Raw genomic sequence first — 20928 nt, forward strand, 5'->3', positions numbered from 1 at the left:
TTAAATAAAGATTTTCAGCTGATTGCTAAAGAGATAATATACCCAAAAAGAAAGGGAAAACAGAAAAACTGTGAAATAATTAAAAGCAAAAGAGCCAAAGATTAGAAAATAACCTTAAGTAAGAGGAAGAGGTTGTTGAGACAGCTTAGCAGAGACAAAAGGCACTGAAGAACAGAATCATCCATATTCTCACACTGTAAGATAAGGCAGATAAAAAGCCAATTAAACTTTATAATGATTTAAAAAATATATTGTAGGGAAGACTACATTAACCAGCAAGCCATGCAGCACACATATGATTAAATGCAAGCACCAATATTGTGGGTGATGTTTACTTTATAAAAAATAATAATAATAAAAAAAAAAGTTCTGAGAGTTTTTTCCCTTAAGCTCTCTTCAACAGATGCAGTTTGGTTCTTCCTCTAGCCAGAAGGGAAATCATACAATTTATTCTAAAATTCACATCAATGTCACTATGAATAAGCCAGCAAACAGAGCAGAGTGACAACACCCTCGTCAGAAAGTTGCATTCATCTGTCAGATAAACTGACAATATATAAATCACACAGACTCCTTCAATTACCCTCTGCACATTCTCTCTCCTAGTTAAAGGAATACAAGCATCCATGTGTATTGCCAAAAGTGAATATCCCATGTGCTGTGCTGGCAGATTTTGTATTTTCTTCCATAAAAATTAAGCAATAAGGATACTCCATTTACAATCTGCAAAATGGTAGCCATACAACCTTACTGCCATAGAGACAGAACCTGCAAGGTGCTCAGCACCTTCAACTCAAGTTCCCTCTAAGCTCCGCTAAGTTCCACTCAGGGCTCTGGCAGGGAGAGGCGCACCTCCCCGGGCCCCAACCCATCCCGGCCCAACAGTACTGGATTTATAATGGCAGCAGGCCCACACTCAGCAGGGGCCCCGCCGGCCCGGCACTCCACTTCACTTGCGCTGTGGCCAGGCAGTCGCAGCACTGGCTCCTCTCCTCTCCGGCCCTTTCCCTGCACTCCTCTAGGCCCTCCGGCCCAGGGCTTCTCCTCCGCCCAGCCCACTCACTCCTCTCAGCTGGCCGGCGAGAGCTCTTCTCTCCGCCCCTGCCCTCTATCACCAGGCAGCAGGAGCAGAGGAGAGGAGCGGAAAGGAGCCCACAGCTGCTGCTGCTCCTCTGCCGGTGACAGATGGTCTGCCGTTTCAGGCTCCCCTGGGGAGCCCAAAGCTGCGGACCATTACCAGTGGCCCAGACTGCGGACCCACCAAGCCTGTCCCCGACTTGCCATGGCCGGGAGAGAGGTGCCCCTTCTCCTGGCCCCAACCCAGCCCAGCCCTGGACCTGCCGCAGCAGGAAGAGGCGCCTCTCCCCCGCCAGCCCAGGTGCTGCTGCAGGGGGAGAGAACTGGGTGGAGTTCTCTCTCCCTGCCGTAGCCCTGGTGCAGCCTGCACCCCAAACCCTTCATCCCCAACCCAGAGCCTGCACCTCTAGCCAGAGCCCTCACCCTCCCACACACACATCCCAACCCTCTGCCCCAGCCTTGAGTCCCTCATCCTCAGCCCCACTCTAGAGCATGCACCCCCAGCTGGAGCCCTCATCCCACCTGCACCCCAGCCCTGAGCCCCCACCCACACTCCGAACCCCTCGGCCTCACCCCCACCACATGAATTTCGTTACGTGCACCAATATGAATTTCGTTACACACATCACCTCCATATTGGTGCACATAACAAAATTCATTCTGCACATGCGTGGGAAAAATTAGAGGGAACACTGCCCTCAACTCTCATTTACTTTATGTATTTTAGGACCTGTGTTGAGTAAGGCCTGGTCTAGACTGGGGGGGGGGAGGAGTGGTGAGCTAAGTCGGTCTAAGTTACGCAACTTCAGCTATGAAAATAGCATAGCTGAAGTCAACGTACTTAGAGCTACTTACCGCGGTGTCTTCACTGCGGTATGTCGACTGCTGACACTCCCCCATTGACTCCACCTATGCTTCTCGCTCCGGTGGAGTACCGGAGTCGACGGGAGAGCGCTCAACGGTCAATTTATCGCATCTTCACTAGACGCGATAAATTGACTCCCCACTGGATCGATCGCTCGGGAGGTAAGTGTAGACATGCCCTAAGAGTGAGCAATGAGTATGCGCTTGAAAGGCATTGTAACATGATGAATGCAGAGGAGTGGTAAGCAAGAGGGAGGGAGTGTTAATATCTAATTACACAAATGATAGTTTTGAATTAGTTTCTAATTGCACATTTGCTAGAAGATACTTGGCAATGCTGATTTTGATATTATAAAATTGGCAGAGACTTTCAGAAAAGGCATGGCATAGGGGGACAGCAAATAAAAGTTTGGTGACTGGATGAGGAGGAAAAGACAATATATTTGCAGACTGCGTGTACCTTGAGCTGATTGTTAAAGGTATCCATTTCAGAGAGTTTGGAAGCAGTTTCCTTTTCTAGGGCATTTAATTGCTCCCGAAGTCTTTGGCATAATTCTTCCTTTTCTAGGAACTTCTTGTTCACTGAACTGATTCCTGTATCTGCATAAGAAAGATCAAGTACTTTTACAATGATTTCTATTTGTGTTAACATGCTTTTCAATAAACATTTTTTTTAAATTTACATTCACTCCCACTTCAGAAACCACTTGCTTATACCACTTCTTGTGGTACGTTCTCATACAGCTTCTAGCACAATTGGGCCTTGATTCCTGATTGAGGCATCCAGGCACTACTGTAACTCATATAATAAAGTTTGTATGATATCTACTCTTTATATTGTATTAGTCTGATTAGATGCAACTCCTGTGGGCAGACACTTCAGCCCACATTTGCCGCTCACTTAATAGTAGTGTAAAACTTCCATCAATTCCTTTGATTTAAATGGAGTTACTCCTGATTTTACACGACTATAAGCAAAAGGAAAATCTGGGCAGCAAGGACCATAATGCCTCCCTGTACTAGAGTCTGTATTGTCTATGTTTAAAGCTGTAGCCTTCTTTTCTTATCAAAACATATTTCTCCCCACAGTTGTTAGATGTAGGAAATGGTAGAAGTAGGTCCAACAAACAGTTGTGAGTATTCATTGGGACTTGCTGAATCTATGGTAACTATGAAGGGATGGTTAATAAACAACACAGACAGTAGCCTTCCCAGTGAGTAAAGAAAAGCTAGTATATAGAGCAAAGTGTTTATTTGAAGACACTTACTAGGAGTGTTGTCCAGCTGCATGTGTTTTATTCTCTCATTTAATAACTGCTTTTCAGGAACTAAATGGACTAGTTTATTCTGATATTCCTATAGATATATGAGAAAGAGGTACAATGTATTTTTAAGAAAGGTTAATATCTGTTTACATGGCACCAACCACAAACAAACAATTTTTCAACATCACATGAAGTAAGTAAACTGTATGATGGTGCATTGGTACAATTTTTTCCCCATAACAGGGGAAAAACTCACTATTCTATGATCACTGTCTATCTATCTAGTTATTAAAAACTAAGTATTCTTCAACACACACATTTAAAACAGTTTGAATGAACAAATGTAAAGCATATTAGTGTAACATTTGTATATTATGGTAGAATGTGAATTTCCAAAGAAATCCAAGCGTTCTTTGAAACTGGCCATCAACTAATAGGTTTCAGTTTCTGATAAATAAAACAAAAACAAGTTATTATACCGTGTGCTTTAGTTTAGCATATGGAATTTCTAATACTTGAAATCATTCATCAATTTTAACACTTTGCGAGGAATTTGCCCGAACAGTCAATTGCTAGAAATCAGTGTAGCTGCACCAGTGCTAACCCCGTGTGTAGACAAGAGAAGGATCAATACACAATGAAGAAATAACAATTATTACTAACTGCAACTGTGTGTTTTAGGAACAGGTGAGCTTAAATCTTTTAAAAAAAAGTGAGACGAAATAATGCAAACGCAGTTTTAGGATTTTTCACATTAAAAGTCAAACCCTAGGATTTTAAAATTAACACCTTCCCCCCCAAAAAATTTGTCAATTAATGAAAAACATAGAGCTGATTTCTGAATTACATCAATTAATTGTATGGAATGAATTGATGAACATCAGCTATTGCATCTTCCATACATGTTCCCAGGGCCGGCTCCAGGCACCAGCCCACCAAGCTTGTGCTTGGGGCGGCACCTGGAGGGGGGCGGCGCGGCGCTCCGGCCCCCGGGGAGAGCGGGGCCACGGCCGGGCTTGCCGCCATCCCCCCCGGCCGCCGGGGGGAGAGCAGGCTTGCCGCCCTGCCCCCGGCGGCCGGGGGGAGAGAGGAGCCCCTGCCGGGGCTCGCCGCCCTCCCCCCGGGGCTCCGGCCGCCCTCCCCCCCCCGTGCCCTCCCCCCGGCCGCCGGGGGGAGAGCGGGCTCGCCGCCCCGCCCCCGGCCCTCTGGCCGCCAGGGGGAGGCCCCCCCCCCCCCCCGCGGGGGGGGGAGGGCGCGGCCAGAGGCTTTTTTGCCTGGGGCAGCAAAAAAGCCAGAGCCGGCCCTGCATGTTCCATCATGTTGCTTAATTCAGTGATCTGAAAACATCTGAGATATTGTAGACAGAGCGCTGCACAGGTCTACTACCTTCACTGGAAAGGTGAGAGCAAGAAAACACTTTTTGGAGTTTTACTTCTTTTTAGAAATATCAAATGTAGATGAAGAAGCAGAAACCAGGTAGGAATCTTATATAACCCTGCAAAATATCTTCCTATATAATCACTGGTAAATTAGCACATGCTACTGAAATTACGGTCAAAACCTCACTTCTTGCCTTGTAAAATTAATATCAATGATCATGAATGTACATATTGGTTTCCCTAATGCTATAAATAATTTTAATAGGCATTGTGCAACCACATTCACTGGCAATTTCTACTTAGTTTTCTTTTCTGCACCATAACCATTCAATTCCTTGACGCTATTGCACAAATCTTTCCTATAAGGACACACTACTGATGCCACCACAACTGTTAAAGAGAAGTGAAAAGAGAAATGAAAGATCTTTAGGTTTAACAGGAAATCACATACCTGAAGTTGTTGTTGTAGCTGTTTGATTTCTACAATTCCCAAATCACATTTTTTATCTAGAGCTTCCAGGTCATTTTTCTGAATTTGTTTTCTGCTTCGAACATCTTGTAGTCGGCCTGTGATCTGCTGATGTTTGTCACTCTACAGAAAAACAAAAAAGATTAAACCACATGTTGTAAAAAAACAAAACAAAACAACAAAAAGTTTCTCTATCAAACTTCTCTGAAAAGATCATTTCTGCCTAAAGGTACCTTAAGAACAATTCTTAGAAAAAAACCCTGCTTTGATTTCTGAGCCAATACTAAATTAATTTCCTGATCAAGAAAACATATTCAGCACTTTAATGTGCATTTTAAGATTCTTGTAGTGTTTTAAAATACTGTATATCACTCAAATACATTTAATATCATGTGTGCCTCACCAGGGCTTCTAATTCAAGATTAAGGCTCTTCTTTTTAGAGGTCAACTTGACAATTTCTTCTTGTTCCCTGTTTCTCTGATTAAGAAGATCTTGGCGTCGAATTCTCTCCCATTCCAGCCGTCGCTGGCGCTCGAGTTCCTGCTTTGCTGCCTACAGATAACAAGTTATATCACTGTAAGCTTACAATACCCTTTAGAAACTCTAAAGCCAACTAGTTTTACAGTGTTGATATCTAGACATACATTCTGTAGCTAAATTAAGCTAAGATTAAATATTTCCAGTTTAATAAAAAGTAAGTAAGTGTTTGATGTACAGACAAATGAAAGCTATATATGTATTTTCATACTTAGCAATATCTACATAGTTTGCCAATTAATGAACAAAATGCACACCTTGAATCCTAAATGATATCATTAAAGGGGCACTACAAAGGCTGGCAGGTCTTAAATTAGACCTAGACCTTGCACGTTCAGGTTTGCTTACCCTCTTGTGCAAAGTAATCTGCCATTCTGTTCTACTTGTGAGTAGCACAGTAGTAAAACATATAAGAATTCTGCAAGGTTCTGAATGTCAACTCCCACTGGAGGGGAAACTGCCAGAATAATCAACTATGGAGAAAGATAATTGGGTATAATGTAATGTATAATTCAGATACAAATTTGGTTTCACTCTAATAGTCTTGCCTCTATCTGAGAACAGTGCTGGGAACTGATAATGACTCAGGAAGTCCTTAGCATGACTGGTCACAGAGTGGATGCAATTTTAAATGGGATTGTGGACAAACCAAGTAGACCCAGATTTGTTATAGGATCAAAAGTAAAATAATGTCAATTTCAAGCTTCAGTCGAGCCTAGTTTTGGGTTACAGTTGTTGGGGTTTTTTTGGTTTAAAAAGAGAACTGTAAAAGAAAATGTGGTTCAGAATACGAAAGAGTCTTGAGAACCTGATTTTAGCAACTTTAGGGGTTATATGTAACCATTAGTAGGCACAACATTTCTGACAAAAATGTTGGTGCCCCTCCAAAATGACTTGCAATAGTCACACAAGGAGTGCATGCCCAAGCCATGATTCAACAAGTGCCTGGCTCCCAGTCCTATGTTCAAACTACTAGACCAAGACTGCTTGTCTAGAGGTAATGAAAGTTCAAAGGCATACAAAAATTACAAGTTCACAAATGAACAAGGGAATAGATTAACCAACTGTGTTCATTGAGTGTGGGTGCGTACTACTTTAAGCATTAAAAGTAAAAAAAATTAAGAAAACAACCTCCCGCCTTTCTATTTCTTTTCTCCTCTCTTCCTCCCTTTGTCTTTCCAGCTCTCGTTGTTTCTCAAAATGCCTTTCCAGTTCAAGCTGCTTTTTCCGCTCCTGCTCCTGCAGTTCCCTCTCTCTTCGCTCCTGTTCTTCTCTTTCTTTCTGAGCCTTACGTTCCGCCTCTCTCTGCTGCTGCTCCAGTAGGACTTGACGCCGTTTCTCCAGTTCCATGTTTCCTTTCTCATAGTTTGCTTTCCTCTTGTCCTCAAATGTAACTAAAATAAGGCACAGAAGTTAATATTGTTTTACACAGAACAATAGTCCAAAGCCAGTTCCTCTCTTACAGTGCTAATGCCTACCATGTTTTCTTATTGGTTAGCTCAGAACATCACACCACAGATAATTTAAGCACCTTAAATCGAGCATTGTTAAAGTATCAATCTTCTTTTCACAAACACTGACATTCTTATTGTTTTCACAACTTGGCACAACGGCAACATTTCATAACTCCTGACAGCAAAAAGAAATTTTCTGTGGTAAAACTTATTGACCTCCCACAAAAAACTGTGGCTAGGTAGGACTGGTGGTTTAAAGCAGAGTACAATTTAACATTAATAGACATAAAATTATTCTATCCGTCCAGGACATAAACAAAATTTTACAAGCTAATGGAGGGTTGCTTTCTTGGATACTGACATTGGATAGGAAAATGGCAGAGTTACACAGCTCATCTTTTTAAACCGTTCTTCACTGTACAGCACATATGTCAGCACAAATAAGGGGTTCTTCAAAAGGCAGGTTACTTTTAGTTTTTGTTAGACTCAAACTGTTAAAACAGCAGCAAACAAACTATCATCAGGGTCAATAACTGCAACATGGAATTAAAAAAAAAAAAAAAGTGTGGGGGGAATAGTTTAGGGGCCTCTGGGATTACCTTCTCAAAATGGAAATAAGCCTTGCCCATACTCTGCCACCAAGAGGGAGCCTTTATTACTCCCTCCTGGCAGCAGCTGTCATACAGGAGTAGAGTCTGAAACTATAGGTCACGGTAAACTACATGTTGCTTGCAGATACTGTGGCAAGATCAAGCTACCTCAGGTTCAAAATTCTGCACTAATATGGAGACAAGGCAAGCGCCAGTAACTTTCAATTACATGGAATTTTGCAGTGGTGTTCCAATGTTTCGACCATGAAGCTTTCCAAGACTTTCATTAATAATAATGTCACTGATACTTCCTACCCTTGAAAAACAGCCCCTCACCCTTACATTCATGTTGTTTTCTTAACTGCCCTTAGATGACATCATCAGGGCAACCTTCCCTCTGTCCAAGGTAACAGAAGTGCAGCTCCTGAAATAGTAATGCTGTACTTCCTTATCCCCTTTTTAGTTTCTAAAAGATGTAATATTCTTCAAAGAAGAGTGTTACACACTATCTCAAAACTCAAAATCTCATTTTTACCTGGCTGTTTTTTCTGGGGCTCCTCTTCTTGCATTCGCTGGCAAGATGGCAGAGTTCCATTAACATTTTCGGCATATTTTCCACCTCTAGGAGAGAAGTTATTTTGGGGGGAGTTAAATTCAGTCTATTCAATATTCTTTATATTACCTCTGGATTTAGGTCATGTCTCCCTGTGCTGGGCACTTTACCTGAAAGAAGGAGGTACCAATTCAGGAGGCAGGGTCAATGGCAGAGGCTGCCCAGCTTTGGCCATATCAGTTAGATGCATGGCTAACACAAACTCATCTGCTTTCAGTTGTCCATCTCCATCAATGTCAGATAGTGACCTAAATAAAATGGGAGAATGTTGTCGTCAGTGCAATTGAAAATCACTTGGAAGGGATAACTGAAATTAATTATTATAGAACAATTTCTTAAGGCATAGACCTTGTAGGGTGAACTGGTAAACAATCCCTCATCTTAGTAAAAATAATAGTGGATGAAAGAAAACTTTATTATTTAATTTTACAGTTTAAATAAGAATTGGCTTCTATACAGCATACGTTGTCAAATTATTGCAAAGGCACTTCGCAAACATTAATTAGGTCAATATCACTATGCAGTACGTAAGTAAGTGGGGAAAATGAGGATGAGAAAGGCTAAGTGACTTGCCCAAGGTAACATGACAAGTGAACAGCAGAACTGGAAACAAAACCCTGTTCCATGTTCAAGCCACTCTCAAGATCACAGCACCCATTTTACTCTGCCTCAGTTCTTTTCTCAGGAGATAAAGCATTATCTAAATTTATGCCGTGATACTACAAAAGGGATCTTCATACAGGGCTCCTTCCTCCCTTGTGACCCCTAGCCTAGGATTCTTTCTTAACACCCCAGACAGTTCAGCTGATAATGCTGTGGGGCAAGGGTGAGCTACTCCAGAGCTCCCTGCAACTGGCAGGTGCAGGATTAAATACTTCCAATCCCCAAATCCTGCTTTAATGGGTAGGCAACATATGCACTAGTATCACTGTCGTACTCCTACATGAAACATTGCTGAAGAGTGAAGGAAAGGAACATGTGGCTGTCCACAGAGATACAGGCAAGGAGCCTCCCTTAAAGAAAAGTGTGATGGGGCCAGCAGAAACAGTCCTTCAGAGCTGGCCACAAAGCATTTGGGGGGGGGGGGGGGGAAATCCAACAAAAATCAGAAACAAAGTTGATAAAAAGGTGATTTTTCTTCTATTTATTGACCAGCTCCGCCTATGGGCAATATTAAAAATGACACTCTCCTTAATACCAAAATAAAAGATTGATAATTACTGACTTTGGGATAAATTGAGACTTGGACTGCATATCTGCAAAGAGGACCTAATTGGATGCTACATGGCTACAGCGGCTCTGAATTCTCCACACCAAAGAGGAGGTTAATAGCACTTTCGCTGCACCCCCATAATGCACCACACAACTGTGAGGCATACTACAATTTGCTGCTGATGTGAGCCAGAAGCAAATGACTAATCTCCTGGACAAAGGGGAAGCAGGGAGGGAACAGTGCTTCAGCAGGTTGTCTAATGCTAATCTAATCCACAAAGCTTTTGTGGATTCCTGTGAGAAGGTGAAGTTTATATATCACCCCGTACTAACAGCTGTTTTGAAAGGCAAGATCCAGCCCATAATGTACAGGAATTCAAAAACATATTACCTAAGTCTTCAGAAGATTGTAATTGTTTCCAACACTATAACAACAACAAGCTTTAATCAACTGCAATGTACAACTATCTGTGTACAACTGTCACAAACCACTAATGGACTGAAGGAACGCTCTTTTTTGTTTAATGTAAATTTAGATTCAAATTTAAATGGACAAGTTTTGAAAAAAATCTCTGGGATTTGTTTGTTTTGATATTCTAATGAGAACTTATTTTTACCTAAAATGTTGTTTCTCAACAAATAAACCTCCTTCTTCCGTGTTTGCAATCCAAACAATGAAGCATTGAACCCGAAAGCAAAACGGACTTTGCTGATTTACATAGTGCAGTATAAATAATAAATGGCAAACTGGACTTTTAAAACAGTGCAGTTTTAATCAATTATTAGCAAAATGGGTAAATAAAGTTGACTGGGTTTTAGAGTGTATGATTTTTAAATGGACCTTGTCCTTTAATACTTCTGGATGGCAGAGAGCAGATTACATTCCCCACCACAACTGTGTAAGCCTCTCATCAATCAGTGAGTAAACTTACCAAATGGTTGCCAGCTGCGTCTGAGAAAGGTTTGACTGCAGAAGGGCATTCCTTGCTTGAAATCCTTAGTGAAATACAGATTAAACTGTTAAGAATTTTCATATATAAATCTATTTAGAACAAAAGACAGATATTAGGTGATGCGTTGTACACTGGGGCAACCCATGTTTATTCTTAATTTGACTTCATCAGTTTGTGATGACGGTTTATTAATGCTGGTAGTCTGTATACTGTATTATTTCTGTCTACTTTTAAAAACACAAACCACAGATACAATGATCACGAGTAAAGAAATATCATTAGTGTCCTTGACCAACTTTTCTCATTCAGAAAATCCCACCACAGATTAACATAACAGTTTATGGTGATCTTCACAGCTATATGTAGAATGTAGCTGACTATTTGCAAAGAGTTAACACTGTTAATGTGGAGGCTACTTTCCTTCCCCTGCTAACAAACTATATAGCTTGCTGGGAAGAAACCCTCAGTCTACAGGAAAAATGATAGTAAACACTTAGCACTTTTCACACTTAGATCCAAGTCCCTTAAAAAACTGGAGAGGAGTTGTTCCCATTTTATAGACAGAGAAACTGAGACATAGTCAGATGGAGTGACTTGCTCAAGGTGATACAGCAAGTCAGTAGCAATGCCACAAACTGAACCCCAGGTTTACTGACTTCTTGTCCACTTCTGTATCCACTGGACCACAATAATCCTTTGGTGATCTACTCAATAGATATTTTATGGAACTCCATTCTTTTAGTAACTTTGAGTGGAACTTTTCAATAGCATTGAAGTGATTCAGGAGCACAACTCCCATTGAAAGTAAATGGGACTTGTGCTCCTAAGTCACGTAGGCACATATGAAAAACTCATCCTTTAGCATCTGTGGGAGTGAGGCACATTGCTCGTATTGTTTACAAACAAAACAAAGAAAATAAAAAGCAGGCATTTGAGCAATTTCTCCTGTGTGTACACAGTACAGTACATGGCACAAAAAGCATTTTGCAGGTGTCCTTTATTTCACAAGTCATTATTAAAATACATTCAGCCTTAGATGGGGTGCCTGCAGAGCCTTTGCTGCTGTCGTGAGTGTTAAAATGAATGAATCAAGAACCATACAATAATTTACCTCACGTTTTCACTACCCGCTCCCTTCTTTTCTCCCCGCCTCTAGCCCTCCTTTCCCATCAGTGTTTCTGGAATGCAACACTTAAGTCAAATTTTCAAACCCACAGAGTGCATGTGATTATAAATTTAAACAAGTTACTGCCACTATTGCTAGGCTAGATGTTTAGGAAGGTAAGGTGGGGAGAGATTTATTTATTCCCCAATACATATCATATGCAACCCGTTAGCTAGTGTTTTTTATTTAATGTAATCACCCTTAGGGCAAACTGTTTTAAATTACAGTGGGAAAAAAGTGAGAAGACATGCTAGTCTGTAGAACTCAAGCAGTTTGAGAGATTTGTAAAACCTCAAACTCCATAAGATCTGTGCCCCCTTATTATTTTTCCAGTAAGGACGGCAGGCTAAATGATATATAAATACTGGGATTATCCCTTGACCATTTTTTAAGTCCTACAACACTGACTATCCTCCAGGTATTCACAAGTGTGGCTGTATTTAATAATAAATAGCATATTTTTGTTATTCAGTTACTTCTGCCTTTTGGCCCTTCAAAACGCTAAAGTGAATGCTATCCATGGCTGCAACTTTAGGTCATAAACAATGTTCTCTCTAATTTTTTATATCCAGGTGCAGAATGAATTTTATTATGTGCACCAATATGGAGGTGATGTGGGGCAGGAGTGGGGCCGAGGGGTTTGGAGTGTGGGAGGAGACTCAGGGCTGGGACAGAGGGTTGGAGTGTGTGTGTGGGGATGAGGGCTCTGGCTTGGGTTGTGGGCTCTGGGGTGGGCCAGAATTAAGGGTTTGGGGTGCGGGAGGGGGCTCAGGGCTGGGGAAGAGGGTTGCGGTACGGGATGGGGGTGAGGGGTTCAGGATGTGGGAGGGGGGCTGAAGGGCTGGGGCAGAGTGTTGGAGTGCGGGGGAGGTGAGGGCTCCAGCTGGGGGTGCGGACTCTGGGGTGGGGCTGGGGATGAGGAGTTTGGGGTGCAGGCTGCCCTGGGGCTGGAGCCAGAGGACTCCCCCCAGCCCTCTCCACACTGGCAGCAGCGAGCTCCGGGGGAGGGGCCCTCCTCTCCCCGTCATCAGCACGGAGCTCCGGGGGAGAGGGCCCCCCGTCCCAGTCGGCAGCACGGCGCTCTGGGGGAGGGCCCCCTCCCCCCATGCCAGCACCTGGAGCTCCAGGGCTGGGGGAGAGGCCTGCAGCAGCCCTGCACGCCCCAACTTGCTCCCCTCCCCAGTCCCCGTCCACCCCCTACCTCTCTTCTATCCAGGCCCCTGTAGCTGCCAAGCCCTTTATAGCCTGCTGCGCAGCTGCACAGCTTAGAGGGAACTTAGGTCATAAACCTGCGTTCCATGCAGGCTGACCGTTACACCCAAACAGTCTTGCTGAAGCCGATGTAAGTTTCTTGAGCTGTTTGATTCCTTTTTAGGACCCTTCTCCCTCTTTGATATTGCTCAGTAACCTCAGGTAATGAAAGCAAGGCACTTAGGGTTGCCAATTTTGGTTGGATGTATTCCTGGAGATTTCATCACATGACATAATCCTGGAGGGTTGGCAACCCTAAAGGCACTATGGAAATATGAACTGCTTGTTTCTCCATAATCCAGTGTGACGACTAAGGCCTTGTCTACTCTACACAGTTTTGTCAGCAAAAGGCAGCTTTTGCTAACAAAACAATGAAGTATCAGAGGGGTAGCCGTGTTAGTCTGGATCTGTAAAAAGCAACAAAGAGTCCTGTGGCACCTTATAGGCTAACAGACGTATTGGAGCATAAGCTTTCGTGGGTGAATATCCACTTCGTCAGACGCATGTGGTGGAAATTTCCAGAGGCAGGTATAAATATGCAGGCCAGAATCAGTCTGGCAATAACGAGGTCAGTTCAATCAGGGAGGCTGAGGCCCTCTTCTAGTAGTTGAGGTGTGAAAACCAAAGGAGGAGAAACTGCTTTTGTAGTTGGCTAGCCATTCACAGTCTTTGTTTAATCCTAAACTGATGGTGTCAGATTTGCAAATGAACTGAAGTTCGGCAGTTTCTCTTTGGAGTCTGGTCCTGAAGTTTTTTTGCTGCAGGATGGCTACCTTTAAATCTGCTACTGTGTGTCCAGGGAGGTTGAAGTGTTCTCCTACAGGTTTTTGTATATTGCAATTCCTCATATCTGAGGATTAATGGACACAAGTCAGATATTAGGAACTGCAATATACAAAAACCTGTAGGAGAACACAGTTTAAAGGGGTTAGCATCTAAACCCCAAGAGTGCTTAATATATAGGCTATAGCATGTCTGATAGACTTTTAGGGAGGACTGCTAAAACTCTAAAAGAAAAGTATTATTTATTCATCCCCCAACAGATACTTACGTACCCACCCACCCCCAAAAAACCAACAAAAAACAGCCTTTCAGGTCAAAGAGATGTTAACACAATTCTGCCCTTTAAACATTTGCTCTTGGCTCATTTTATGAAATTGCATTCAAGAACAAGATTAGGTTTGCAATACTACATTTGATGGTATTGGCGTCACTTGAAATGTTGTTAAAAAAAGTTTTAGTTGACTGGGGGAGTTTTGAAAAATATCCCCCAAAACAACAGAGCAGAGTAAAGATAAGACCAGCTGGTTAGGAGAATCTGAAGCATAAACTTTGAAACCAGCAAAGTTCAAATTTAGTGCAGACCTGCAGGACATACCCAAACTTTCGTTTACTGATTAGTAAAGTGAGATTGTCTTGTGTAGCATAATATAGGAATTCTTTAAATTTAACACACACATAAAAGCTAAACAAGTTATCCCATATAGTGACACTTTTATAAGCCAGTTGTGTGTCTCGGTAAGACTCAGACCAAAAGATTAGAAAAATGTATGGTTACTTAGGATGAAATCCAGGCTCCATTGATGTCAGTTGTAAAATTCAGATTAACTTCAAAAGATTTCACCATTAATCTTTTAGGTTCTATTAATTAGAAAACTTTTTTTTTTCCAGTCCAAATGCTAGACTAACCTGATAGGTATCCACTCATGCTTTTATCAAGGCTATTAAATTTCTGCCTGTATTTTAATCTGGAGGCCTGAGGAACTGCCCAGTCTGAGGATCCAGTCTTAGGTGAATTCCCAGTTAGTGAAGTGGTGGAGGAAGAATTTGAACTGCAATATAAATGTTAAAAAGACAAAAATACATTATTCGAAATTCCATTGTTTAATAAACAAGCTTTAGATGGTATGCTCCCTGGAACTGGGGCTATCTCCCCTTATTGGTTTGTTCAGCACTCAGCACAATGAGGCCCCAATCCTGTCTCTGCTCTCTATCGTAACAGAAACATTATAGAATTTTAAAACCCTGTTCTTCATCTCTACCATGCAACTAAAAAAGAGGAATTACACGCGTATTACATGCAGCACACAACGTTTATTTAGAGCACTGACATGAAAACTTGAATATACTGAAAAACACTCTTTTCATTCAAGTAATGTGTCTACAAACAACATGTTGAAGAACTTGTACGGAGTAGTATTTAAGAAAAGTATGGGGGAAAAAATCAAGACATATTAATAAAAATCCAGTAGTTATGGAAGGCAGCAGGAACACATCCCAAGACCCGTAAAAGCCTACAGCAGGATTCTGAGGACTAAGGACAATGACTGAGTAGCAAATTTAAGTAAGGACATGAATTAAATCAAAAAATGAAACCATGAATGTATGAAAAATTCAACCAATGAACTGACTCATCCCCAAAACATAACATCTGCAGCTTCTAAAGTCACTCCTTGCTGCCAATACCCTAAACCAAAAAGCCTAACCTAAACTATACCTTTTCCCCCTAAAATTTTGCACTGCTGCTACTACTACTGGTTCAGTCATTGAAGGTAGCAAGAGAGAAAGTGCTGATTTATACTAAACCTTTCAAACACTACATTGCATAAACGTGCTCTGAATGTTAGACAACATCATGATTAAAATATCATTAGATGCCTGGAGCCCTGTCTACAGCAGTACTACAGTAGAGCTATCTGGCTGTAGCAATAGTGACGAACTCTAGGGGGGAAAGATAATATAGACACAGCCAAAGAGACCAAACTTTTATTTTAAACACTTTTGGCACAAACATATAAGGAAGGTGATCACAAAGATTTATGATCTCCATTACTTGCAAAATGATCTCAGAGATAAATGTTTGCAATAGATAATCTTTTAGACAACTTTTGTATGCATAACTTCCTCAGAGAAGAACATGCTGCAATATTGACATAGCTTCCATAACACCTAATTCTTGGACTGTATGTTTTGCCTCTGTTTATTTAACACTGCTTCATTCCATTCTTTCTGACAGCGCTTTTTCACATTTGAACCCTCCTCCCACTTTGAGCATGTTTGTTACATTTACTGACAATGTTATTCAACTGCTCATATCCAAACACAAATTAATCTCTTGTCGTAGTTATCTCCTAGGTATGTATCAATGTTCAGAAATATCGTGTCTATATATGCTGTTCACACATCTCCTTATTTTTCTGCTTGTAAATATGAACTGTTATATTGCAATTTTTTAAAAAGGCATTTGTTATTAAAGTCTAAGACATGACATTTTTAAGTCTTAAGTTTCATACCTACTAGATCCTAAATCGATCAGAGACTGTGCCTTCTGTATATTAGTACCACCAAATCCTCCTGCCATGGGACTGAAAGAACCAGGATGAGGCAATGCTGAAACAAAAAAGAAAAATAAATGGATACAAGTTAATAATCTGCACTAAGAATTAGATTAGTGTATTCAAAATTGGGTATCCTTACTGTGTTGTACTTACTTGAAGAGAAAGACATAGGTAAAGGCTGAAGGAGACTGGATGTTCCATTTGGCAATGATGATGTACTGATAGAAGGTATCAGGGGAGTAGAGATAACTAAGGGAGGAATCGAAGTCACTGAGGTCAATGATGACATGGGAGCTAAAGGTGCAATTGTAGGCACAGATGTTGGGATGGACAGATTTGGCATACTACCCATTCCTAAAGGAGAAATTAAATAACTATTATTAAACATTTAATGCTGCATCAACATCCAGAGGCCTCAACTAAGAATGGATCCATTGTGCCTGGTAAATGCTATACAAACTCCATGTAGGAGACAGTCAACGTGCAGAGATGCCTATACTCTAAAATGTACATTTACATTCGATTATAAGATCTATTTTTCTCCACACTTTGAACAGCTCTAATTCAAGCTTTCCAGCCACAGAGTATGCTGCATGCAGAAGAAAGCACAAGTGAAGAAACAAACAATATGTGCTCAAAATACATTTAGCTAATGTTTCCAATACCCACCCTATAATGACTTATCTATAAGCCTCTTACTTCTAGCCCTTCGGGGACATAAAATAACAGACTTTAAAGTTGTGACAATTTATGTATAGAAAAGCTGTTGCTGTTGCAGGACTGACTCCTGCTTGTCCTGAGCCTCTGTCCACAGTATTCTTGGAGGAGAAATTCCACATTTGGTGAAAAGAAGGAAACGTCTCTAGCTAATGGATTTTTTTTTTTTTCCAAATGAAGCTGTTGGAAGTTACTCAGGGCACTGGCATCATTTATTTAATGAGTACTGGGGAAAATGGATCGATGGGCAGAAAGCTGGGTGAGGTGGTGAACAATGCGTGATAAATTAATTTTTTGCATGGCTCTGCAATTCATCACATGGCTATCAACGCTACATATTTACAAGCGTCTATACTTGTGTAAATATACGTACACACACACTTTAGAACTAGTCAGATAATTAAACACAGCTGTGGAATAGATACATGTATACACATACTTTTATAATCTGTATACACCCCTGGATGGATAGGATATATTTTGTAGTCTAGCAGACATTATTTGGTTTATAAATGCTTCACAATACATAGTGTCATGCATACACAAAATCCCAGAATACACTAAGAGAGAGTAAATCATAAGCTAAAGAGAAAATAAATGTTGAAGTAGAGCTGATTGAGTACTATTAATTGAATCATTTGATGAACTTCAAAAATGTTTCAAATAAAACTATTCCTTGAGAGATTTTAAATATTTGCCTAGCTCTAGTTTTAAAGCATAATTCTAAAAGAGCAGACGTTAGCATCTTGGAGAGAGAAGGGAAAAGAGTTCTAGGTCAAGGGGACAGCCTGTAAGTCACACGTAAGAACAGTTTTCATGCATCTTACAACCAAAAGTGTAATGATTTAGTCAGGCACTCCTGTGTGAATTACATTGTAGGCAGCTAATAAGCAACAAACATCCAAAATTAAAGGATAATTCTTCAATAGCTTCAGAGAAATTTTTTTTGCAAAGCTCGTTAGATCAGGGTATCCCTTTTGCAATCATTGTTTCTTTAGTCAAATGATCTGCAATGATCTCCTCTGTTAGATATAAATATGAATGTACCTCAATACTTTTTTTGTGTTTTTTGGTGAATCTCTCAACACCAGTAAATGTATTAAATATTCATAAGTACCAAAGCGAGCAGAAATTAACGGAGAGAATACTGGAGGTTGCTTCATGATCGGTGGCAGGACCACAGGCAAGTGTTGACCTTGTAATTTTAGTTTGATGAGTTTCATAGCTATGGAGAATTCCTGCTGATCCATCTTCCCATCTTTGTTCAGGTCTGCAAGAGCCCTTAAAAAACAGGGGGGAAGGAAACATTAGCTTTCTCACTCAAAACTGAGTGCTTATATAATTTCATTTATTGCTGCCTTATTCTGTTTCCTTGCTATCTTTTGTAGTTTAACCTGATATTGATTTTACAAAAAGTTATGAATGACCTTCCACAACGTGCAAACCCTTAGAAAATTGTAGAACTTGACTTTTTTGCGCACAGCACAGTTGTTTTTGTTTACATATGCTAATACAGACCATCTGGCATCTTCTTATGTGACTCAATTTCTAAAATTATCCTACATTAAACACTCAGTGCACAGGAACCTAGTAGACTGTTTGGCAAAGTAGTACATTCATGCCCTGTGTGCAACATTTATTGCATCAATTATGGCTCAGCACTAGACAAACAGATCACATTAAATGAAGATCTGGCATTACAAGAGATTAATTCAAAAGACTGAAACATGGCACTTACTAAAAATTCTTAATATAGTTACATAGTATATCTACATACTTACGGATCACTATGTAGAATTCAGTTAGTATGTGAATTTTATTTTTAAATTTTAGCACTCACACACACATCCTTCGTGGTACCTTCCCAAACTGAACATTATAAACAGTGAATAAATACAATGGACAGCTCATGCACTGAGAGAATATTCCGAGAAACTTTCACTTTCCTTGGAAGATTACTTCATAGAATCTAATAAATTTTATTGTCAGAAAATTTTCCTGATACTTAACAAATTTCCCTTTTCTTAATTTAATTCCATTGCTCCTAGTTCCTGTATATCCCAACATACCATGAAAAAGAATTCCTATCCATTTTTTGTATTTACACCCTTTACATATTTGTAAATGTATCTCATTCGTCATCTAACCAAGATAGAAAGGGGATATATAGGAAACATCATATATATAACTGACTCACAAGTCAGTTCCACTACACCCTTAATTACTTTACAGGTCTCTTCTCTAAACTTCCTTTAGTGTGTCTGCATATTTCCGGCAATGAAATGCCCAGGACAAAACACAATATTCTGGGGTGCACTCAGAAATCACAAAGAGGGATTATTACCTCCCTATTTCATGAGCTGATGTCTCTTCCTATGTCAACTAAAACTGCAGTGGCTTTTTTTTCAGCTGCTATCTTACGTTATAGTAACTCTGCCATAGCCAATCCCAGGCCTGGTTGAAAAAGGAGAAGGGCTGGCATCAGGTTCGAAGCTGGTCATAAAAATTTGTCATAAACTAACACTTTAAGTCCCCAAATGAATGAAAATAAGGGACTGCAGGTTCAGATGATTTGGTCATGTCAAACACAGTCCTGACAACTATGTAGATAAGAGAGTCCAACAGATCAAGATTAAAGGAAACAGAGAAGCCAATTCAAGAAGAAGTGGTGGGATGTTATAAAGCAGGGGTCTCAAACACGCGGCCGGCCCGCGGGGCTCTTGTGTGTGGGCCGCCAAGCTCCCCGCGCCCCCCCAGCCGCTCCCCGCCCCTCTGCCTACCCATGGGATTGCCTCCTGACGCAGCAAGCGCCGCGCTGCTCTCTGAAGCAGCTGGCAGCACGCCCCTTCGGGCTGGGGGGAGGGGGAAGGAGGCAGAGGGCTCGGGCATTGCCTCCTTCCAGGCACCGCCCCCCACAGCTCCCATTGGCCGGAAACAGGGAACCGCGGCCAATGGGAGCTTCGGGGGAGGTACCTAGAAGAGCAGCAAGAGCCGCACAAGCAGCGAAGCCTGAGCCCCTCCCCCTCCCCCAGGGGCTGCAGGGACACGGTTCCAGCTGCTTCCTGGAACGGAGCAGCACGGAGCCAGGGCCAAGGCAGGCAGGGAGCCTGCCCTGGCCCCAGAGAGCGCCGCTGCCACCCCGGAGCCGCTCTAGGTAAGCGGCACCAGGCTGGAGCTCACACCCTGAACCTCTCCTGCACCCCCAACTCCCTGCCCTGAGCCCCCTGCCACATCCCACACCCCTCCTGCACCCCCAACTCCCTGCCCTGAGCCCCCACCACATCCCACACCCCAACTCCCTGCCCTGAGCCCCCGCCACATCCCACACCCCTCCTGCACTCCCTGCCCTGAGCCACCTGCTGCACCCTGCACCCCGACCCCCTGCCGCACCCCTCTTGTACCCCACACCAACTCCCTGCCCTGAGCACCCTGCATACCTCCTGCACCTCAACTCCCTGCCCTCAGCCCCCGCTGCACCCTGCACCCTTTTTGCACCCCCTGGGGGCAGCGTTGGGGTGGAGACTTCAGGGAAGGGGTGGGAAGAGGTGGGGCAGGGGCGGGGCCTAATTGGAAGGGGTGGAGTGGGGGCGGGGCCAGAGGCAGCAGGGTGGGGGGCGGTTTCAGTGATGCGGCCCTCAGGCCAATGCACTAGTCCTCATGCAGCCCTCGGGGTCATCTGAGTTTGAGACCCCTGTTATAAAGGAAGACACGTTAGCACGTGGTATAATATATGGCATTGAACAGAGCACTTTGGAGGGAGAGGACTTGGAGAGCAGACCCTATTTGATGGCATTAACGCAAGGAAGAAGATATTACATAATAATATTAAATGCAATTTACTATCTATAACCCAACTATACAATTTTAGGATTTATGTCTTCCGAAGTTTCTCCCTGTGTTTGGGCTATTTTCCACTCCCAATTTATTAGCATGCATTTTCCCCCCAAGCTGAGTCTCATTCTATTATTTCTCGTCCATATTTCAAACCTCTCTAGTGACCTCTGATATATCTGTCTCACTGGTCTTTCAAATACCATTCAGTT

The 20928-nt window shown here is 42.0% G+C and overlaps 1 protein-coding gene across 4 annotated transcripts in view; it reads right to left on the minus strand.

The window, feature by feature from the left end:
• Positions 1 to 20928, minus strand: part of ITSN2 (intersectin 2) — a 116010-nt gene that overhangs the window by 61925 nt on the left and 33157 nt on the right. For 3 of the 4 annotated variants that reach the window (XM_024194066.3, XM_024194067.2, XM_024194070.3), the window contains 13 exons: positions 18003 to 18166; positions 16322 to 16522; positions 16124 to 16220; positions 14520 to 14662; positions 10394 to 10457; positions 8360 to 8497; positions 8172 to 8257; positions 6724 to 6986; positions 5458 to 5607; positions 5037 to 5177; positions 3210 to 3297; positions 2402 to 2541; positions 114 to 194 (listed from right to left, as the gene is read on the minus strand). In XM_024194066.3, coding sequence (XP_024049834.2) covers positions 114 to 194; positions 2402 to 2541; positions 3210 to 3297; positions 5037 to 5177; positions 5458 to 5607; positions 6724 to 6986; positions 8172 to 8257; positions 8360 to 8497; positions 10394 to 10457; positions 14520 to 14662; positions 16124 to 16220; positions 16322 to 16522; positions 18003 to 18166 — 1756 coding nt within the window. The remainder of the gene's footprint in view (positions 1 to 113; positions 195 to 2401; positions 2542 to 3209; positions 3298 to 5036; positions 5178 to 5457; positions 5608 to 6723; positions 6987 to 8171; positions 8258 to 8359; positions 8498 to 10393; positions 10458 to 14519; positions 14663 to 16123; positions 16221 to 16321; positions 16523 to 18002; positions 18167 to 20928) is intronic. The other variant, XM_024194068.3, reaches the window with a different exon arrangement.

The sequence above is a fragment of the Terrapene carolina genome, unplaced genomic scaffold (assembly GCF_002925995.2).
Source record: "Terrapene carolina triunguis isolate 2854851 unplaced genomic scaffold, T_m_triunguis-2.0 Scaffold42, whole genome shotgun sequence".
In the NCBI taxonomy this organism is placed as follows: Eukaryota; Metazoa; Chordata; order Testudines; family Emydidae; genus Terrapene; species Terrapene triunguis.